At 37.2% G+C, this 17,397-nt stretch overlaps 1 protein-coding gene across 2 annotated transcripts in view; it reads right to left on the bottom strand.

The window, feature by feature from the left end:
• The window catches only part of LOC150089527 (zinc finger CCCH-type with G patch domain-containing protein-like), a 183,747-nt gene that overhangs the window by 109,614 nt on the left and 56,736 nt on the right, over positions 1-17,397 (bottom strand). For both annotated transcript variants that reach the window (XM_090368646.1, XM_090368647.1), the window contains exon 5: positions 1,399-1,493. In XM_090368646.1, coding sequence (XP_090224772.1) covers positions 1,399-1,493 — 95 coding nt within the window. The remainder of the gene's footprint in view (positions 1-1,398; positions 1,494-17,397) is intronic.

Raw genomic sequence — 17,397 nt, 5'->3', positions numbered from 1 at the left:
GTAGGACTGCAATATTTCTCCTTGATTGTTCCATATGAAAAGAGGTAGCCCTACAATTCTGAAAATTTTTTTGTAAAATTTTGCTTCATGTTTGTTGATAACTTTAAAAATCTCTCTGGTAATCTTCTATACAATTGGATACTTAAATTAATCTTGTTTGTTACTGAGGAAGATACCAAGACAAAGACTTTTTCAGGATAGGGATACATAACAAAATATAATTTTCAAATCAAATTTTTTTAGACATTTTCATGAAAATTATACTCAAATCCATTAAATATTTTGCTGCTGAATGGCAAAGTGTGTTTTTGCTATTATGCAATTATTAAATATAAGTAATAAAGTAGCCTACATTTTATACAGTCATATATGGGCTGCTATAATATATAAATATAATACAAAAATTATAAAATTATATTAAAGAAACCATCATTCTTCAAATTTTAATAAAAAAAATAACATATAGCTGTGCTTCTCAAACTGTGCAATGTGTCCTATTGATGAGTGTGAAGATGTTTCATGTAAATATGGTCAGAATCAGCATAATTATACTAAAGTATATAGTAATAACACTCTCTACACATATCTGAGAGGTTGTTGTTGTTATTGGATTTTAGGAGCATTGACGACTAAGGCCATGTTGCTCCGTGTATACTGTTTGTAAATTGCGTTCCAAGGTCGATTTTCTGTTTGCTGAAAAACCAGAGTTTCTAGGAGAAAAACTATGCTACCCTCGCCTGAGACCAACTAACTCAGCCACGCCATGAAAAAGACCATAAAAATTCCTCCCGTCATTGACAGGATTCAAACTCTGGTTTTTTCTACCCAGTGTACGGAAGATGGCAATTCTACCAACAATGCTACCCATGAGGGCTGACCATGGTAATAATACTCGAGTGCAGTGTGATTTAAAAAGTTTGAGAAATACTGATATATGGCATCATGAACTTTTCAAAATCTATGCAGATTTGGTTATTTTTTTTTTTAGGAGCATTAGCAACTAAGGCCATATTGCTCCGGGGATATGCGGTGGTCATTCCCTGATCTTTCCGCATCCTCCGTATTTGGCGGTCATGGGCTCGAACCCCAGTCTAATCAAGAAGCTTGTGCTATGCACTGCCGCTCCTGCCCACCTGGTTACGGAGGCACCTCTATGCAGAGAAAATGTCAAATTTTACATAACATCATATAATATTAGGCATAATTTGCTTTATTTAACTATCTAGTTCATTTGCTAATTAATGATCCTAGTTCACTTTAACTATCTAGTGCAATTTCTGCATAAATTTTATATCTCTATCTAATAAGAAAATACTATTAGAATATTTCAATGCAAAAATGTAAATTCTGAGTAAAAACATTAAAAAATAGCATTATAACAAAATTACAATTATGTACCTGCAATTTTCATCAGAAAATCGACATCTGCCATCCAAGAAGTACGGACAAGGTTTCATTGCTTCACACATTGGATTACAATACATTACTCTAACCTTAAAAAGAATTTATACAGACTTTTTCAATGTTCAAATAGTTACATAAAACAACTATTTTTTTTGATCAGTTATTTAATAAGGCCATATATTAACAAGATATACATTATCTTATCTTTGGATTCAACTTTAAAAGATATTAACTGAGTTAACAGAACTCCTCACTCACTGAACAGTTAGCTCTAATCATAAAACACAAGCTGTTTGGTAAATTAAAATTAGTATTTCAATTAGAAATTTTATCAAGTTTTTATTTCGAATTGGTATTTTTAACTGTTTCTTTTAAAAGTCCACATTAATTGCATTCTTTTAAAAAGTATTTTTAATTGTTTTTTTTAATTATATTCTGATAAAATATTTATATTTAAAGGGAACAAATCTTAATTTTCACAGTTGTAATTTGTTTTAAACACAACTGCAAATACACACAGGTGTATGTATAACCACCTAACATTAGTTAAAAGATGCACAATTAGTTGGCATCTCCATACTTGAACACAGTATTCCAAATGTGGTCTTACAATTGCCTTATACAGTGGGACTATGACCTCCATTTCTCTACAGGGTAATGACAGATAAATCATCAATTTACGCTGCTAAGAAAACTTCATATCGGCCCACATTATAACTCCCAGATCCCTTTTTTCCTCTACTGTTTTTAATTCAACCCCATCAAGTGTATAATTTATTTATGTTGAAGTCAAGCCAACTATCCAATCGTCGATTTTGTGTATGAAAATCAGAAACAACAGTGGTCCAAGAACCAATCCTTGAGGAATCCCACCTCTGACTTTACATGAATCTGAAGAATATCCATTAATCACAATCCTCTGCATTCTGCCCTGCAGCCACCCAGCAATTCATCTTAGAATTTTTCCAGTAGTCCCAACATGTTCCTGCTTATACAGTAACCTCTCGTGAGGGACTGAGTCAAATGCCTTGCTAAAATCCAAATAAACTATGTTGAAATTATTCCCTACAACAAGCTCATGAGTAACTATGTCAAAATAGCTTACTAAGTTAATTAAACATGATTTTCCCCTTAACAAAACCATGTTGTGTGTGTGTTTCAGAATACCATATCTCTCTAAATGTTCCTGGATTGCACTTTTAATCATTGCTTCTAAGATTTGCCCTACCAGTGAAGTCAGACTGACTGGTCTGTAGCTACTAACTTTGCTCTTACATCTGCCTTTATGTATTGGTCTGGGTATATTCCATAACTCCAGAAGCCTTATTTGCCTTTATGCTCAAAGGTTTTTCTAATAAACAGTCACTGTAATTTCAGAATCGCTAATTTCATCACTCAGTCTCACTTGCACAGTCTCTTCTCAGCATGAAGGATCTTTCTTCAGTAAATACATATGAAAAGTACCCATTCAATTCATCCGCAACATCAGCTAGGTTGTATAAGACTTTCCCACACCCAGTGCACAAGGCTCCAATCAGAATCCCTTTTTTCTTCCTTGCATTCACATACATGTGAAATTCCTTGTCCCAATTCTTTGCTCTCTTAGCCAGTGCTTTCTCATAAGCCACGTTGGACTGTCTAAATTTATCTGTGCGAGTATTACAAATAAACTTGTAATTGTTGTAGGCTTTGGTACTTTTCATCACTCTAACTGTCCCAACCTATCTTTTTCTGCTCTATTTGACTGGCCAGCTCTGCATTCATCCATTTCGGCATCCTCCTGCTGCAATATTTTCTGAATGGCATGTATGCATTCATGGCTTCTGTGATATTTGCTTTAAAGACAATCCATAATTCAAGTGTATTTACCCTCACTCTGCAATCCACCCATTTAATAGATGCCATTTAGTACTTTAAACTGTCAAAGTCACCTCAACCCGTACATTTACCTTTAACTACTGCAACATCTTTCTTCATCTTCAAACCGACAACTGCATGATCACTACCTGCCGATGGTTCCTGTATTTTGAGCCCTGTGATGTCATCTAATTCATCAGTAATGATGCGGTCAAGAATATTCTCATCTGCAGTATTATCTCTGGCATGCTTCTACAAATAATAATCATCTAGTTTATTTAGAAATTTTTTTCCGTAAGGTGCACATCCCTCCCACTTATTCCAATCAACCTGGGGCAGATTAAAAGTCACCTATAGCAAGACATTCGTGCTTGCTTGCCCATTCCATTTGCACATAAAGACTCTCATCATATTCTTCACAATCTTCTGGGCTGCTATAGATTACCCCCACTATCATTATACCTCCTTCCACCTAACTCACACCACAGATTCTATACTGGTAAACGTAACTTCAGACTTAGCAAAAGCTCTTTCTGCACTAAGGCTGCTTTTGATAAGAAGCATGAGACCACCACTGATTCTATCTTCCCTATCTTTTCTAAATACATTATACATACCACAGTGAAACTTATTGTCCATTCGGTGGCACCACATTTCTGTTAGCCCTATTATGTCAGCATTAGCTGTCCTACCCAGGAGTTCAAATTCAGCCGTTTTATTAACACACCTTACATTACTGGAGATGCAGTTAAGACTAAGTATTCTTCTACAGTTCACTACCCTGACACACCCCTTAAAGTTATTTAGGGTTGTTCCCCTATCTTTCTCATCCCACTAACTCAAAACATAGTTACCCTCAGAACATCCTGTCAACATCAGTACCATGAATGATACTGATGAATGATACAACACCTGTACCATGAATGATACCATGATTATCCTTGCAACAATGGTTCTTGGATTATTTCAGTCACTAATCTTTTTTGCAACAGTTCTTGGATTACCTATGTAAACTCTAGAAGGAAAGGGATGAATCAGATTGGTCAACTGGATATTGATGGTTCAACTGTTGATGATCCTGCTTAGGTGGCAACAAACAAGAATTTTTGAGGTGAATGCAAGCATTACTTTGACCCATATCATCAGATAAATGCATATCAATATTACCCTTCTCTCCCCCAAACTAGCAGTTCCCTGAACCCTTAAGGTATCATCAATGATACTGGCAAAAATCCTTGCATCACTTTGTTCAAATGAATACCATCTTCACAAAATAGATTCCTTCTACCTATAAGTGTGGCCATGCTGATAAAAATCACCCCCCCCCCAAAGTCTTGCAGAGTTCCTCAAGTCTGGAATTAATCCACAAGGCTTTCGGCACATAACCCACCTATTGTATCTGGGCAGAATTGAGCACATACACATTCTGACCTAACTTGTGGCATTTTTTCAGTGTGGTCCTATATTTATCCAACAGATGGTCAGGTCAGAGTGGTATACACTTGAGTATTCTTATCTGTGACCCAAATTGGGGGTGCACAGATCACGAGATACTTGAGCCCCTGACAAGCTTCCAGTTACATTTCTTTCTAGGGCAAGCACTCATTTCTTCAGTTACTCAAATTCTTCTCATAATGCACCAAGTTCTAATTTGAGTTTGGTACACTCCTTACCTCAGGTGTAAAGAAAAGAATCATCAGTTGAAGTATGTTTGTCCACTAGACCAACCTTAGAATACATGCCACAAGCTACAGAAATGATGAATTCATGACTCGCACCAGAAATGCCCGCAGACACTTCCTTCTGGGTCACAATATCCTTTGGCTTTATATCGTAAGTGGTGCCTCCGTAGCCAGGTGGGAAGGAGCAGCAGTGCGTAGCACACGCTTCTTGATTAGACCGGGGTTCGAGCCCATCACCACCAAATACGGAGGCCAAAATATCGATAATAAAGGCCATCTGAATATTACGCTCCCACTTTTTGAACACTTCAGAAAATTTAAATTTACAATATATTACAGGACATAATTTAACAAACTATTACAGAAATTAATGTAATGTGGTCTTGCCATTTCTTCCATCTGTTGTTCCATTTATTTCTTAGATTCTAATTTTTGATCAATTCCAATATTTTGTATTCACCTCTATTGGTTAAAATAGGCTTAAAAACTGTGCTATAAACAGTTAATTTTATTTGTTTTGGCCAATTTCTCTTTTTCTCCAAATAAATTTTTTTAATTGGCTTCCTACATTGACTGCTTCACTGATTCTATTTTTTATTTCCATGTATAATTGCCCATCTTCATTAAAAACTATTCCTGGATACATAAAATTACTAATTTGTTCTAATATTCATTCAGTCCACAATGAATTTTCCTAGTTTCTCTCAACTTTTGTCCCAAATTTATAACATTTATTTAATTTATCCAGGGACTGTTGACAATCTCATGCTGTTAATCATCATGCATATTATCATACATATAATAATAATTCAATTTTTATATAACCCACACTAAAGTTCCTTATAGTATCATACATTCTTTTATTAAATGGTCCATGAAAATTATAAAAAGTGGTGATAAGGATTAGAACTAAGCTTATAGCTTGCCTCACTCCAAGTTTCACTTAAACCATTTTCCAATGCTTCTTCCAATCCTCAATACAGATTTATAATTTTTAAACAAACATTTTATTTTCCTTTTAACGTGATACCATATTTTTAAAAAATATGAAAGAACAGATTTCTGTGCTTTTTCAGGAAAAAGGAAATATGCTTTTTCAAGATTAACAAATCTTAGAAAGATATTTGTATGCTTTACTGACTTTTCTTTGGTGCAAATTTGGATCTTAACATTCTCTGTTTAACCTAAAATCTGACTGTTCTTCCCCAAGTTTACATTGAACAATTCTAAAGTGCAAATTTTGATCTCAGCCTCTCCTGTTTGCCCTGAAATCTAACTGTTCTTCCCCAATGTTACATTCAACAATAGGCCTAAACTACGGCCAGTCAATTAGTTTTACAGTTTAATAGTGCATAGTTTTAATTTAATTTAACAGTTTTATAAGTTTTTTTAATTTGTCTATGGCAGAAAAATCTTGCTCCCTCCCCCCACCAAGAACTTCAAGAACAACCAAAATCTGGTGGCTGAAATATGAACTGTAGACAGGGTAGGATAAAATCTCTCTCAGTTGTATCCTTCCAACAACTTGCCCACTTTAAAGTCCTTGTGAGAGGATGTGTTGTTATATAGAATCAACAGACCCCACTTTAAGTAGATTTCTGCTGTGAGAATCTCAAAATTTTTTCAGAAATGAAAAATAATATTCCCAATTGATTATCTGAATCTGTGGAAACTGTTGAATGCAAAGAATATTGGAGGAAGTGTAAGAGCACTGCCCATTTGTTTCATTTTGTGTAGCTCTTGTTGAACTTTCCTGAGTCTGGGATTGTGAAGAATAATGCATTTCAAGCAGTTTATCATTTTAATTCGGCTTTGAAACACCTTAATCATACTTCATCAACTACAGTGATTGGTTGCAAAAAAGAAACAGCTTCTCAGTTTCATATGGATAGCAAAAAGGATGCAAATCACCAATGATTGCCTTTTTCATCTTCAGGAAGAAGGTGTGATACGCAAAGAGATGAATACTTTTCTTCTTTAATCATTCTGTCAAAATGGTATAAACCTGTACCATGAATGATACCATGATTATCCTTGCAACAATGGTTCTTGGATTATTTCAGTCACTAATCTTTTTTGCAACAGTTCTTGGATTACCTATGTAAACTCTAGAAGGAAAGGGATGAATCAGATTGGTCAACTGGATATTGATGGTTCAACTGTTGATGATCCTGCTTAGGTGGCTAACAAACTAAATGAGTATTTTGCATTTACGTTCACCCATGAAGAGTTATTCAGGTAGGGGAATGCCAGAGGTGAGTTAAACTCTGGCAGTGAGCTGGATGATTTTGTAATAACTGAGAGGAAAGTGGAGGGAAAATTGTTGAAGATAAACATAAAAAAGGCACCCTGGGTGGACGGGATCTATCCAGTTATATTAAAAGAGGCAGCAAAGGAAATAAGCAAACCCTTAGCCATAATTATGAGAGCTTCTTTGGACTCAGGGAAGGTACCCATGGACTATGTGCAAATGTGACCCCAATTCACAGAGGAGGATCAAAAGGCAACACAAGTAATTATAGACCTGTTAGTTTAACTTCTGTTCTGGGAAAATTAATGGAGGCACTGGTTAAAGAAGCACCGCAGGATCATCTAGACAAGACTTCAGTTATAGCTCGGACACAGCATGATTTTGTTAAGGGAAAGTCTTGCCTGACCAATTTGATTGGATACTATGATGTGGCCACAAAAGAACTGGATGCAGGGAATAACTTTGATATCACATACTTGGATCTTAGAAAGGCTTTTGATACTGTTGCACATGGAAGACTGCTGCACAAATTGGAGCAGTGTGGCATTGGAGGCAAATTGCTGCTATGGATAAAGGGATGGTTGAGTGGGAGAAGCCAGAGAGTGGTAATCAATGGACACTGCTCATCAGGGACTAATGTTAATAGTGGAGTCCCTGAGGGTTCAGTATTGGGTCCATTGTTGTTTTCTGTATTTATAAATGATATTGATGATGGTATATCAAGCTTAATGTCCAAGTTTGCAGACAACACGAAGGTTGGCAGGGTTGTTAAGGACACTAATGACAGTACACTGCTGCAACAGGATCAAGAAAAGTTGAGCAGATGGGCTGAGAGGTGACAAATGAAGTTTAACATTGACAAATGTAAAGTACTACATAGGGGAAGCAGCAACTGATGCTTCAGAGTGATGTATCAACTCTGTGGTACTACACTGACAGTGGTAGAGAACGAAAAGGACCTGGGGGTAATTGTGCAGGCAGATATGAAGTTTTCTGAGCAGTGCAGACAGTCTGCAAGAGTAGCTCATGGTGTCTTGTTAATGATACAGGAATTTTTCTAGCAGGGATAGGGAGGTGATTATCCCCTTATATAAGGCAATGGTCAGGCCACACCTTGAGTACTGTATACAGGTCTGGAGGCCTCATTTAAGAAGGATGTAGAGCTGTTGGAACAAGTACAGAGGGTTGCTCTTATGCAACAAAGGGTTGCTCTTATGAAGAAAGGCTTAAATTTTGCAAATTACAATGTCTGGAGACTAGGCACCTGAGAGGTGATCTGATTAAGGTGTATAAAGCCTTGAAAGGTTTGAGTATGCTCAATGCTGATGGAATTCTTCCTCTTGCTCAGAATAATCCTTTGAGAGGGCATAAATTGAAATTGAGGAAAGACAGACGTAGGATAGATGTGCGGAAGTTTGCCTTTAGCCAGTGGGCGGTTAGTTGGTGGAACAGACTTCCATCCTTTGTTGTGGAAGTTGATAGCCTAAATAAATTTAAGGCTGAACTGGACAGGTACTTGGAACGAACGGAGGGGTGAAATGGGAGCGTGTTTTTTTTTTTTGGCTGATGCTGCATAAGCTTGCTTTCTTGCATCATATGTCTCTACTAATGCAAATGCTAATGATTTTTTCAGTCACTGATCTTTTTTGCAACAGTTCTTGAATAAGGTGTAACCTCACCTCACTCCAAGTGCATACCAGCAACTGAAACCACATTGCGCCACTGTGTATGCCTGTACAAATATATGTTCGTAGGCTAATTTGCATGTTGTGTGGACGGAAAATCCCAGAATAACTCACATGGGGGGGAGCTTACACCCTCCACTTAATATCAGATAACTAGAACCTCAGTTGAAGAAGACTTTAGAAATTCCTCCAGTCAAAGTCAGGAATCGAACCGAGATTTCTCCAAATGAGTGACAAGTGGCAAAACCACTATACTGTCAGGGAGAACTGACATGTCAAGGAATTCCAGATTGAAATTTGCCAATAACATAGGATTCAACCTATGTTATTGGCAAATGAAAAAACAGTTTCCAGGCTTAGTTCTACATCGAGATTTTTAGTTCTAACTAGAGCAGTATATAAGCAAAGCTCTTACAAAGATTGGTGGATTTCACATACAATTGGCTATATGCTGTTTCACTTTTCCCCACTGTCCTTTGCTCCTCCTTCGTCAACATCATATCACATGGTTTCCTGTGCCAGTACATCCTAGTCATGATACCCTGTGGATTTGCCACCAGGAATGCTAAATGGGACAGGTTTGACCACATTGTGACAGAAGGGTCCGTACCCTCCTGCACCTTTTTCTGCAACAGAAAAAGTGACATAAGTGAATTTGTCAGTGTTAAAAAACAATTATTCATTGACCCTCACAGATTTTATATACCTGCAACTGCCAAATTCAGCTTTATTTTCCTTTTTATATATTGTTTAATGCCTTGTTTTCAGAAACTAACCTCAGAATACAGTGATATAACTACCATGCCACTATTTTTTCTCCAACTTTCAGCATTTCAGGTCTTCATCTATACTTTCTGCCTTTCCATATGTACTTGAAATTTTTCTTGATATTTCATATATTTTTCAATAATAGAGATAGTACCCAAAATTTCCCCCAATTCAATCATTCCCTCTTGTTCAGTGACTTTTGACAATTCCCAATCACTGATGAACTCCATTCACAAGTATGCCTCGCATCTTCTTTTGAACTGAAAAGTGACTAGCTCTCATTTAATTATTGTAGTCTCATATTATTTTTTATTCTTTAATTAACTTATTTATTATTTGTTTTACTGGTAACTTAAATGAATGCATACTTCTTTTGTACATATGATTTTAATGTTTGAATCTATATCAGTGGTTTATCTTACTGTTGGATTTCTTATTATTGTTATCAACTCTGCTCATTGTTCTGCTCTCAGATACACTGTGAATGGTTATCCGTTGTGTATCTTATGAATAAAAATAAAAAATAAAATGCCTTGAGCTCTTCCATTTAGCAAATCAGTATATTTACCCCAAGCTTTTAAAAGTATCCTTCTCTTCATCATTTTTTATGCCCTTATCATTTCTGATAATGAGCCGCACTATACCTTAGTTATGGTTTTTTTCTCTGTTCTGAAAACTTTTAATTAAACACTACAATATTTCCACCTTCCTGAAACTTATTTTCCACATCTTTCTCAAAATCTTCCTGAAGATTTTTCTTTAGCCTTTTCATACACATTTTCCATGTCTTAGTCCTCTTGCACTTTTTTCTTTTATATTCCATAAAGGATTTATTACTTTCGCTCACCAAAAATTTCTTTTAATATTTTTTTTCTTTTCTTAACTGTCTCTTTAACTTCTTGGGTTCACCATGGTGTTCTGAGCTCTCAGTCTTTACAGAACTCCTCCTTCTCTACACAAATCTCTTTTACAGTTTCTACTACCTCCCTTCAATTTTTGCAATTATTCACCTGAAATCATGTTAGCATCAGGAATGCCACTTAACTTTTGAGGAAGATTTCCATATTTAAAGTTGTTGAAAAATCTGAGAGCTTTCTGATTTTTGTTCATTTTAACATTTTTTTTTTTTGTATTCTCTTATTTTTAATTTTCTCTTTAACTTTTAATTTGCTCAATACAAGATGATAGTCATTTCCAATCTCAACTCCTCTATATACCCTTGTATCTTTAACTTGTTGTTTAAAATCCTTTTCTTTAAGGATACAGTCAATTATGCTTTTCTTATTTCATTCATATTCCCACCACATAAATTTACGATTATCTTTATGCTGAAATACTGCATTTGTAATTAAGAGCCAACAGGAGCCTTTTGCCATTATTTTTAGGTTTACTTTCACTCCAAATTTCCTAAAAATCACAAATCAACACTAATCTCTCTTTGTTCTTATATAAATTTTACCAAGCTTTTTTTTTTTTTTTTTTCATTTTCCTAACTCAGCCATCATTATTATTTTGATGTTCCAAATTATATTCTATATTTCATACAGATGGTAGGCTAATTTAGATGGTTAGCATTACCTGAGGCATATGACACAAGAAAGCAAGCTTATGCAGCATCAGCCAAAAATATCCCTTCCCATTTCATCCATCCATTTACTCCAAATGCCTGTCCAGCTAAGCCTTAAATTTATTTAAGCTATTAACTTCCACAGCAAGAGATGGAAGTCTGTTCCAGCAATCAACTACCCGCTGGCTAAACGCAAATTTCCACACATCTATTCTACAACTGTCTTTCCTCAATTTGAATCCATGCCCCCCTTCTTAATCTGAGCAAGAAGAAGAATCCCATCAGCACTGAGCTTGCTCAACCTGTTCAAGGCCTTATACACCTCAATCAGATCACCTTGCATGTGCCTAGTCTCCAGGTGCTGCAATTTGCAGAGCTTAAGCCCTTCTTGGTTGTTTGTTTGTTTGTTTGTTATTTGGTGTTTAGGAGCATTAGCAACTAAGGCCATATTGCTCAGGGGATATGTGGTGGTTATTCCCTGACCTTTTCGCATCCTCCGTATTTGGTTGTCACGGGCTCGAACCCCGGTCAAATCAAGAAGCGTGTGCTACGCACTGCTGCTCCTGCCCATCTGGCTACGGAGGCACCGCCTTTCTTGGTAAGAGCACCCCTTTTTTCCCCTCACGATATTGTTGTCCTTCTTTGTATTCGTTCTAGCAACTTCACATCCTTCCTAAAATGAGGCCCTCAGACCTGTACACAGTGCTCAAGGTGTAGCCTGACCTTGTACAACGGGATAATCACCTCCTTGTCCCTGCTAGCAAAATTCCTATATATCATTGACAAGACTCCATGACCTGCTCTTGCAGCCCATCTACACTGCTCAGTGAACTTCATATCTGACTGCATAATTACCCCGAGGTCGTTTACACTCTCCACTTCCCTGGTTGTAGTACCACACGGTTAGTACGTTTCTCTTGGGTTACTGCTATCCATATGCAGTACTTTGCATTTGTCAATGCTAAACTTCTCAGCCCATTTGCCCAACTTATCTAGATCCAGTTGCAGTACCATACTGTCTTTACTGTCGTAAACAACACTGCCAACCTTTGTATCATCTGCAAACTTGGACATTAAGCCTGATATACCTTCATCAATATCATTGATGAATACACAAAACAACAATGGGCCCAGCACTGAACTCTGGGGAACTACACTAATAACATTAGTCCAAGAGCAGTGTCCATTGATTACCGCTCCTTTTCATCTCCCACTCAATCCTATTAAACCTGGTTATACCTATTAAACCTAAAGCATTATCAAACTTTTTTATATATCAAATTTTCTCAACTACAATTTTATACTTATGGTTTAAACCAGTAGTTATCAGTCTTTTCATAACCAAGGATCCCATTTTATTATTATTTTTCCCCTATGAACCCAATATTTTTTTAAAGATTACATCTACCCATTAGACTGCATTCATTAACTAAAAATTAACTTATTTTCCCATATTTCACTATCAAAGCTCCAAATTTCACAAAGTAACAAAAAGTTAAGGAAACAGAAATTGAAAAGTCATGCATATATATGCAAACAGCACAGTTTACTGTATTGAAAATAGTTCACATACACATCCACCATTACTACCTTCATGGACTGCCAGGTCTGCAGATCACAGGTTGAGAACCACTGTTCTAAACCGCATATCTAAATTTACTTATGTTTCTATATTTTATATTGAACTGACATTCTAATGGTCTGATGGAGAGTCTCTGTTTACATAACTTCACATCTCACCATAAATCAAATCTAATATATGATGGTACCTTGCTTGCATTTGTGCAGGCCTTTGCCTGTTCATTATCACTTATCTGTTCTACTTTCTACCAAAAACATGCTTTATCCCAATGTCTTAGCACTGGAATAAAGCATGCTCTCACATTACACTTATTTTGTATCCATTTGCACACACACACATATACATACACAATATATTTAATTAAAAGATAACAGAACAGCAATGGCTCAACACGTTCTGTGTTATAAATAAATTAGTTTAAAAATGAAGGAATTACCTCTATGATGTCTTATAGAACACTTCAGTGCTGATACTCTCCATTATTCAATAACTATACAAATAGATTACATGTATTCCACACCCTCGTACACAAAATCAATGATCCAATGCATCATGGAATCAGAGGCCAGCAGACCTCAAGCCCGACCCCAAAATACATTGAATCACCAACCCTAATCTTTCAGCGAGAGAATACAGTATGTGTGTATTTTAAAAAAAATTTTAATGCTTTGAAACCAAATAAATAATGAATCCATACTTTTAATATTCTAAAAATTAATATTAAAACATAGAAAACGTTAAGACTCCTCTGAAACATTAAGAAACTAAAGAATTTTGTTACTGAAGCAGATGGGGGCTTTTCGACCAGGGTCGTGCTCACAGGAAAGTGAAACCGTGGGTATTGCAGCAAAATTTTATAGTATGGAGAGTAGTTGCAATCATGGCACTGCACATGAATCTGAGATGGGGTAGGGGCAACGTACACTGACTGAATTTTGATGTAATTTAATTTCAAGCATCTCCGAAATAAACAGTTTGGTGTAATCATGTTGGATGCTCAACAAAGCAAAAATTCTCAGCATCCACCATGATTACACCAAACTATTAATTTCGAAGATGCTTGAAATTAAATTATGCCTATAACAGCTACAAGTTGATCTGCAAAAAACCACAGAAAATGTTAGGCTGGCAAGAACAGATTACAAGAAATCACTGACTAAGAGAGCAAATAACAGGGCCAAGGAGTTTTTTGTGTATGCAAATACAAAGAAGAAGAAGAAAACAAATCAGATCATACTGGTGCATAATGGATGTGGCAAAGTCTTAGATAACCCAATTAACGTTGCTGATGAAGTGAACAAACACTTCTCGCTGATCTTTACACACTGAAGACCATTTAGACTCATGAGATGCTGTGCAAGTGAGGCTAAGGGGGTATGAAACTAGTGACATTGAAGAAAGAGGCAGCAGTTGTTGTTAAAAGCAAAAGAATGGGTTTTAATTTCAGGAAAAGAGATCATGACAGCTTAAGGTGTCACATGACCTCTATCAACTGTGGAGATAGCTCACAGAGTGAAAATGCACGATTGTTTAGTAGCACAACTTTTGGGTTTGGTTTGGTTTGTTTTGATTTTATTGGCGCATTAGCTACTAAGGCTATAATGCACCAAGACCATGTCATTTATAAAAAAAAAATTTCAACTTTCAGTGACCTAATTAGTTAGGTCACTATGTCAAGAGGTATAACAAATATATAAAAGAAAAATGTAAATTTTATATACGAGCAAAAATATTTATTGATTTTAAAAATCTAAAAACAGCAGACACATTGTCATTGTCGGATAAAATCTGACTGAGTGTATACAGCTCAGTCAGATGATTAAAAGCGGTGAAACGGATATTACTAAAATCTGGAAAATCAATTAAAATGTGTCTCAAGGATAAAATTGTGCCACAGGACTCACACATAGGAGGGTCATCAGCCCTCAGCAAAAACGAATCAGTCAAATGACTATGTCCTATGCAGGTCCGGGCAAGAACAACTTCCTCCTTACGATTCCTGCGCAGACTAGACTGCCACAGTTCAATTACAGGCTTTATAGGATATAATTTATTCACAGTCTGTCTATTCCACGAATCCTGCCATTGGGAGTGTATCTTCATGTGTATTATTTGCCTGTAGTCTGTATAGGGGGCTAACAGGCAGCGATTATTACTGGGAATTGCTGATATGGCTGCGGTGTCAGCCAAATCATTTCCACTAATCCCAACGTGGATAGGAATCCAGCAGAAACGGATATCATATTCACGTTCACGGAGGAAGTGAATCTTCTGCTGAATGCTAGACAGAACTGGATGAGAATTATATCTCACAGTTATTAAAGCCTGTAAAATGCTTAGAGAATCAGAATATAAAATGGACCGTTGGTATTGGCATTTACTAATGCCAATTAGTAAATGCCAATATATCCAAGGCTAACTCTATAGCGTGCAGCTCTGCAGTAAATATGCTACATTCAGAAGGAATCTGCTCCGATGTAGTGCTGTCTGTAAAGACAGCGGCAGATCCCACATATGATTCTGACTTCGAACCGTCTGTGTAAACTGGCACGAAGTCAGAATGTTCAGCTCGGTGTGCTGAGTAAAGCTGCAGGTAGACAGATGATGGAGTGTCCGACTTTCCCCAATTTCTAAGGGAGAAGTCACATGTTGGAACATGAGCATGCCAGGGTGGAAGGGGTTGCTTTGGTGTTTGGGCAAACTTTTCTACCTTAATATTAAGTTCTTTGAGTAACTCTTGGAGACGAATACCAAAAGGACGATTGGCAGTCTTACGGGTGTTGTACAAATTTTCCCATCGTGGCTCAAAAACGAATGGCCACGTATGATGGTCTGGCAGGAATTTCAGTTTTAAGGCGTACTTTAGAAACAACTGCTTACGTCGAAATGATAACGGTGGTTCGTTTGCTTCGATGTATAAGCTCTGGACAGGAGATGTTCGAAATGCTCCAATAGCGATAAGAAGAGCCTGATGATGGACAGGATCCAGACATCGAAATACACTGTCTCTGGCCGAATAATCTAGTTTGGATCGTACAAGTGTACGATAGATGCGTAGTAGGGTGCATCGATCCGCACCCCAAGATGTTGAGGAAAGAGAGCGCAGAATATTCAGCCCTCTTGTGCACTTTGTGCGGAGTTGACGGATGTGATCCAGAAAGGTCAGCTTTTTATCGAATACGAGTCCCAAGAATTTTGTGTCCGCTGCTACTGGAATAGCATTTTGTCCGAGCTTTAATTCAGGTTCAGGATGAAGATTACACCAAAAGTGTACGCAAATGGTCTTCTCCGGCGAGAACCTGAAGCCATTAGCAAGAGCCCAGCAGTTGAGGCGATCAATGGCTTTTTGCAGTTGTCTTTCAATAACCCTCATGTTGCATGACTGGCAAAATATGCTAAAGTCATCAACATAGAGAGCACTGTTTACAGTTGGAGGAAGTTGTTCTGTGATGGAATTTACTTTGATGGCAAAAAGCGTGACACTTAATACTAATCCTTGTGGTACTCCCTCCTCTTGGCTGAAGGAACTAGAGAGTGAGGATCCCACACGAACTTGGAAAGATCGATTGGCTAAAAAGTTTTTAATAAAAATGGGGAGTTGCCCCCTAAGACCAAGGCTAGGCAGATCTTTTAAGATGCCAAATCTCCAAGTTGTTTCATACGCTTTCTCCATGTCAAAGAACACTGACACCAAGTGTTTGCGTTTTAGGAAAGTATCCCGGATGGATGTTTCCAGTCTAATAAGATGGTCCAAAGTGGACCGGTTCCTTCGGAAGCCGCACTGGATGTTGGAGAGAAGGTCATTTGATTCTAAGTACCATATTAAACGAGAATTAACCATTCTCTCCAGGATTTTGCACAGACAGCTAGTCAGAGCAACAGGAATCCGGAAACTGCCCTTCAATAAAGATTCTATTATATAAAAAGAGCAGATAATCCACAGATTTTAGTAAAAGATGTTTAATCATTTCATAATGGATGCCATCTGGTCCAACAGCACTTGCTTTGGAAAGAGTAAGGGCTCTTTTCAGTTCCTGCATAGTGAATTCCCCGTTGTAGGGATAGACGCTCTTAGACTTAAAATTAAGTGCCTGTTTTTCGAATTTATGTTTCAGGACCAGGAACTCTGGGGAATATGAAGATGTTGCAGAGATGTTAGAGAATGTTTCCCCAAGAGAGTTGGCTATTGCAGTTGGATCTGCAATAGTGCATCCATTATAATCTAGGATTGAAGAAGGGTGGGATGTATACTTTCCCTTCATTTTCCGGATTTTATCCCAGACTACCTTAGAGTTGGTAGACTGGTTAATAGATGATGTAAAACGGATCCACGATTCCTTTTGACTCTGACAGCGGATATAGCGTGCTTTGGCTCATGCACGTTTAAAGGCTATAAGGTTGTTCGTGGTAGGATATCGGCGGAATATTCCCCACGCTTTGTTTTGAGCCTTTTTTGCTGCTGTGCATTGTGAATTCCACCAAGGTTTGGGAAATGGTGGAAACCGGGCATATGTTTTTGGAACAGCATTCGCAGCTGCTTGGACGATAATTTCTGTGATGTAGGTTACTGCATCATTGATCGGCTCTTGACTGACGGTGCT

The sequence above is a fragment of the Mastigoproctus giganteus genome, chromosome 2, assembly GCF_048544385.1.
Source record: "Mastigoproctus giganteus isolate SK-2022 chromosome 2, ASM4854438v1, whole genome shotgun sequence".
Lineage (NCBI taxonomy): Eukaryota > Metazoa > Arthropoda > Arachnida > Uropygi > Thelyphonidae > Mastigoproctus > Mastigoproctus giganteus.
This window is presented reverse-complemented; position numbering and strand designations above follow the sequence as displayed.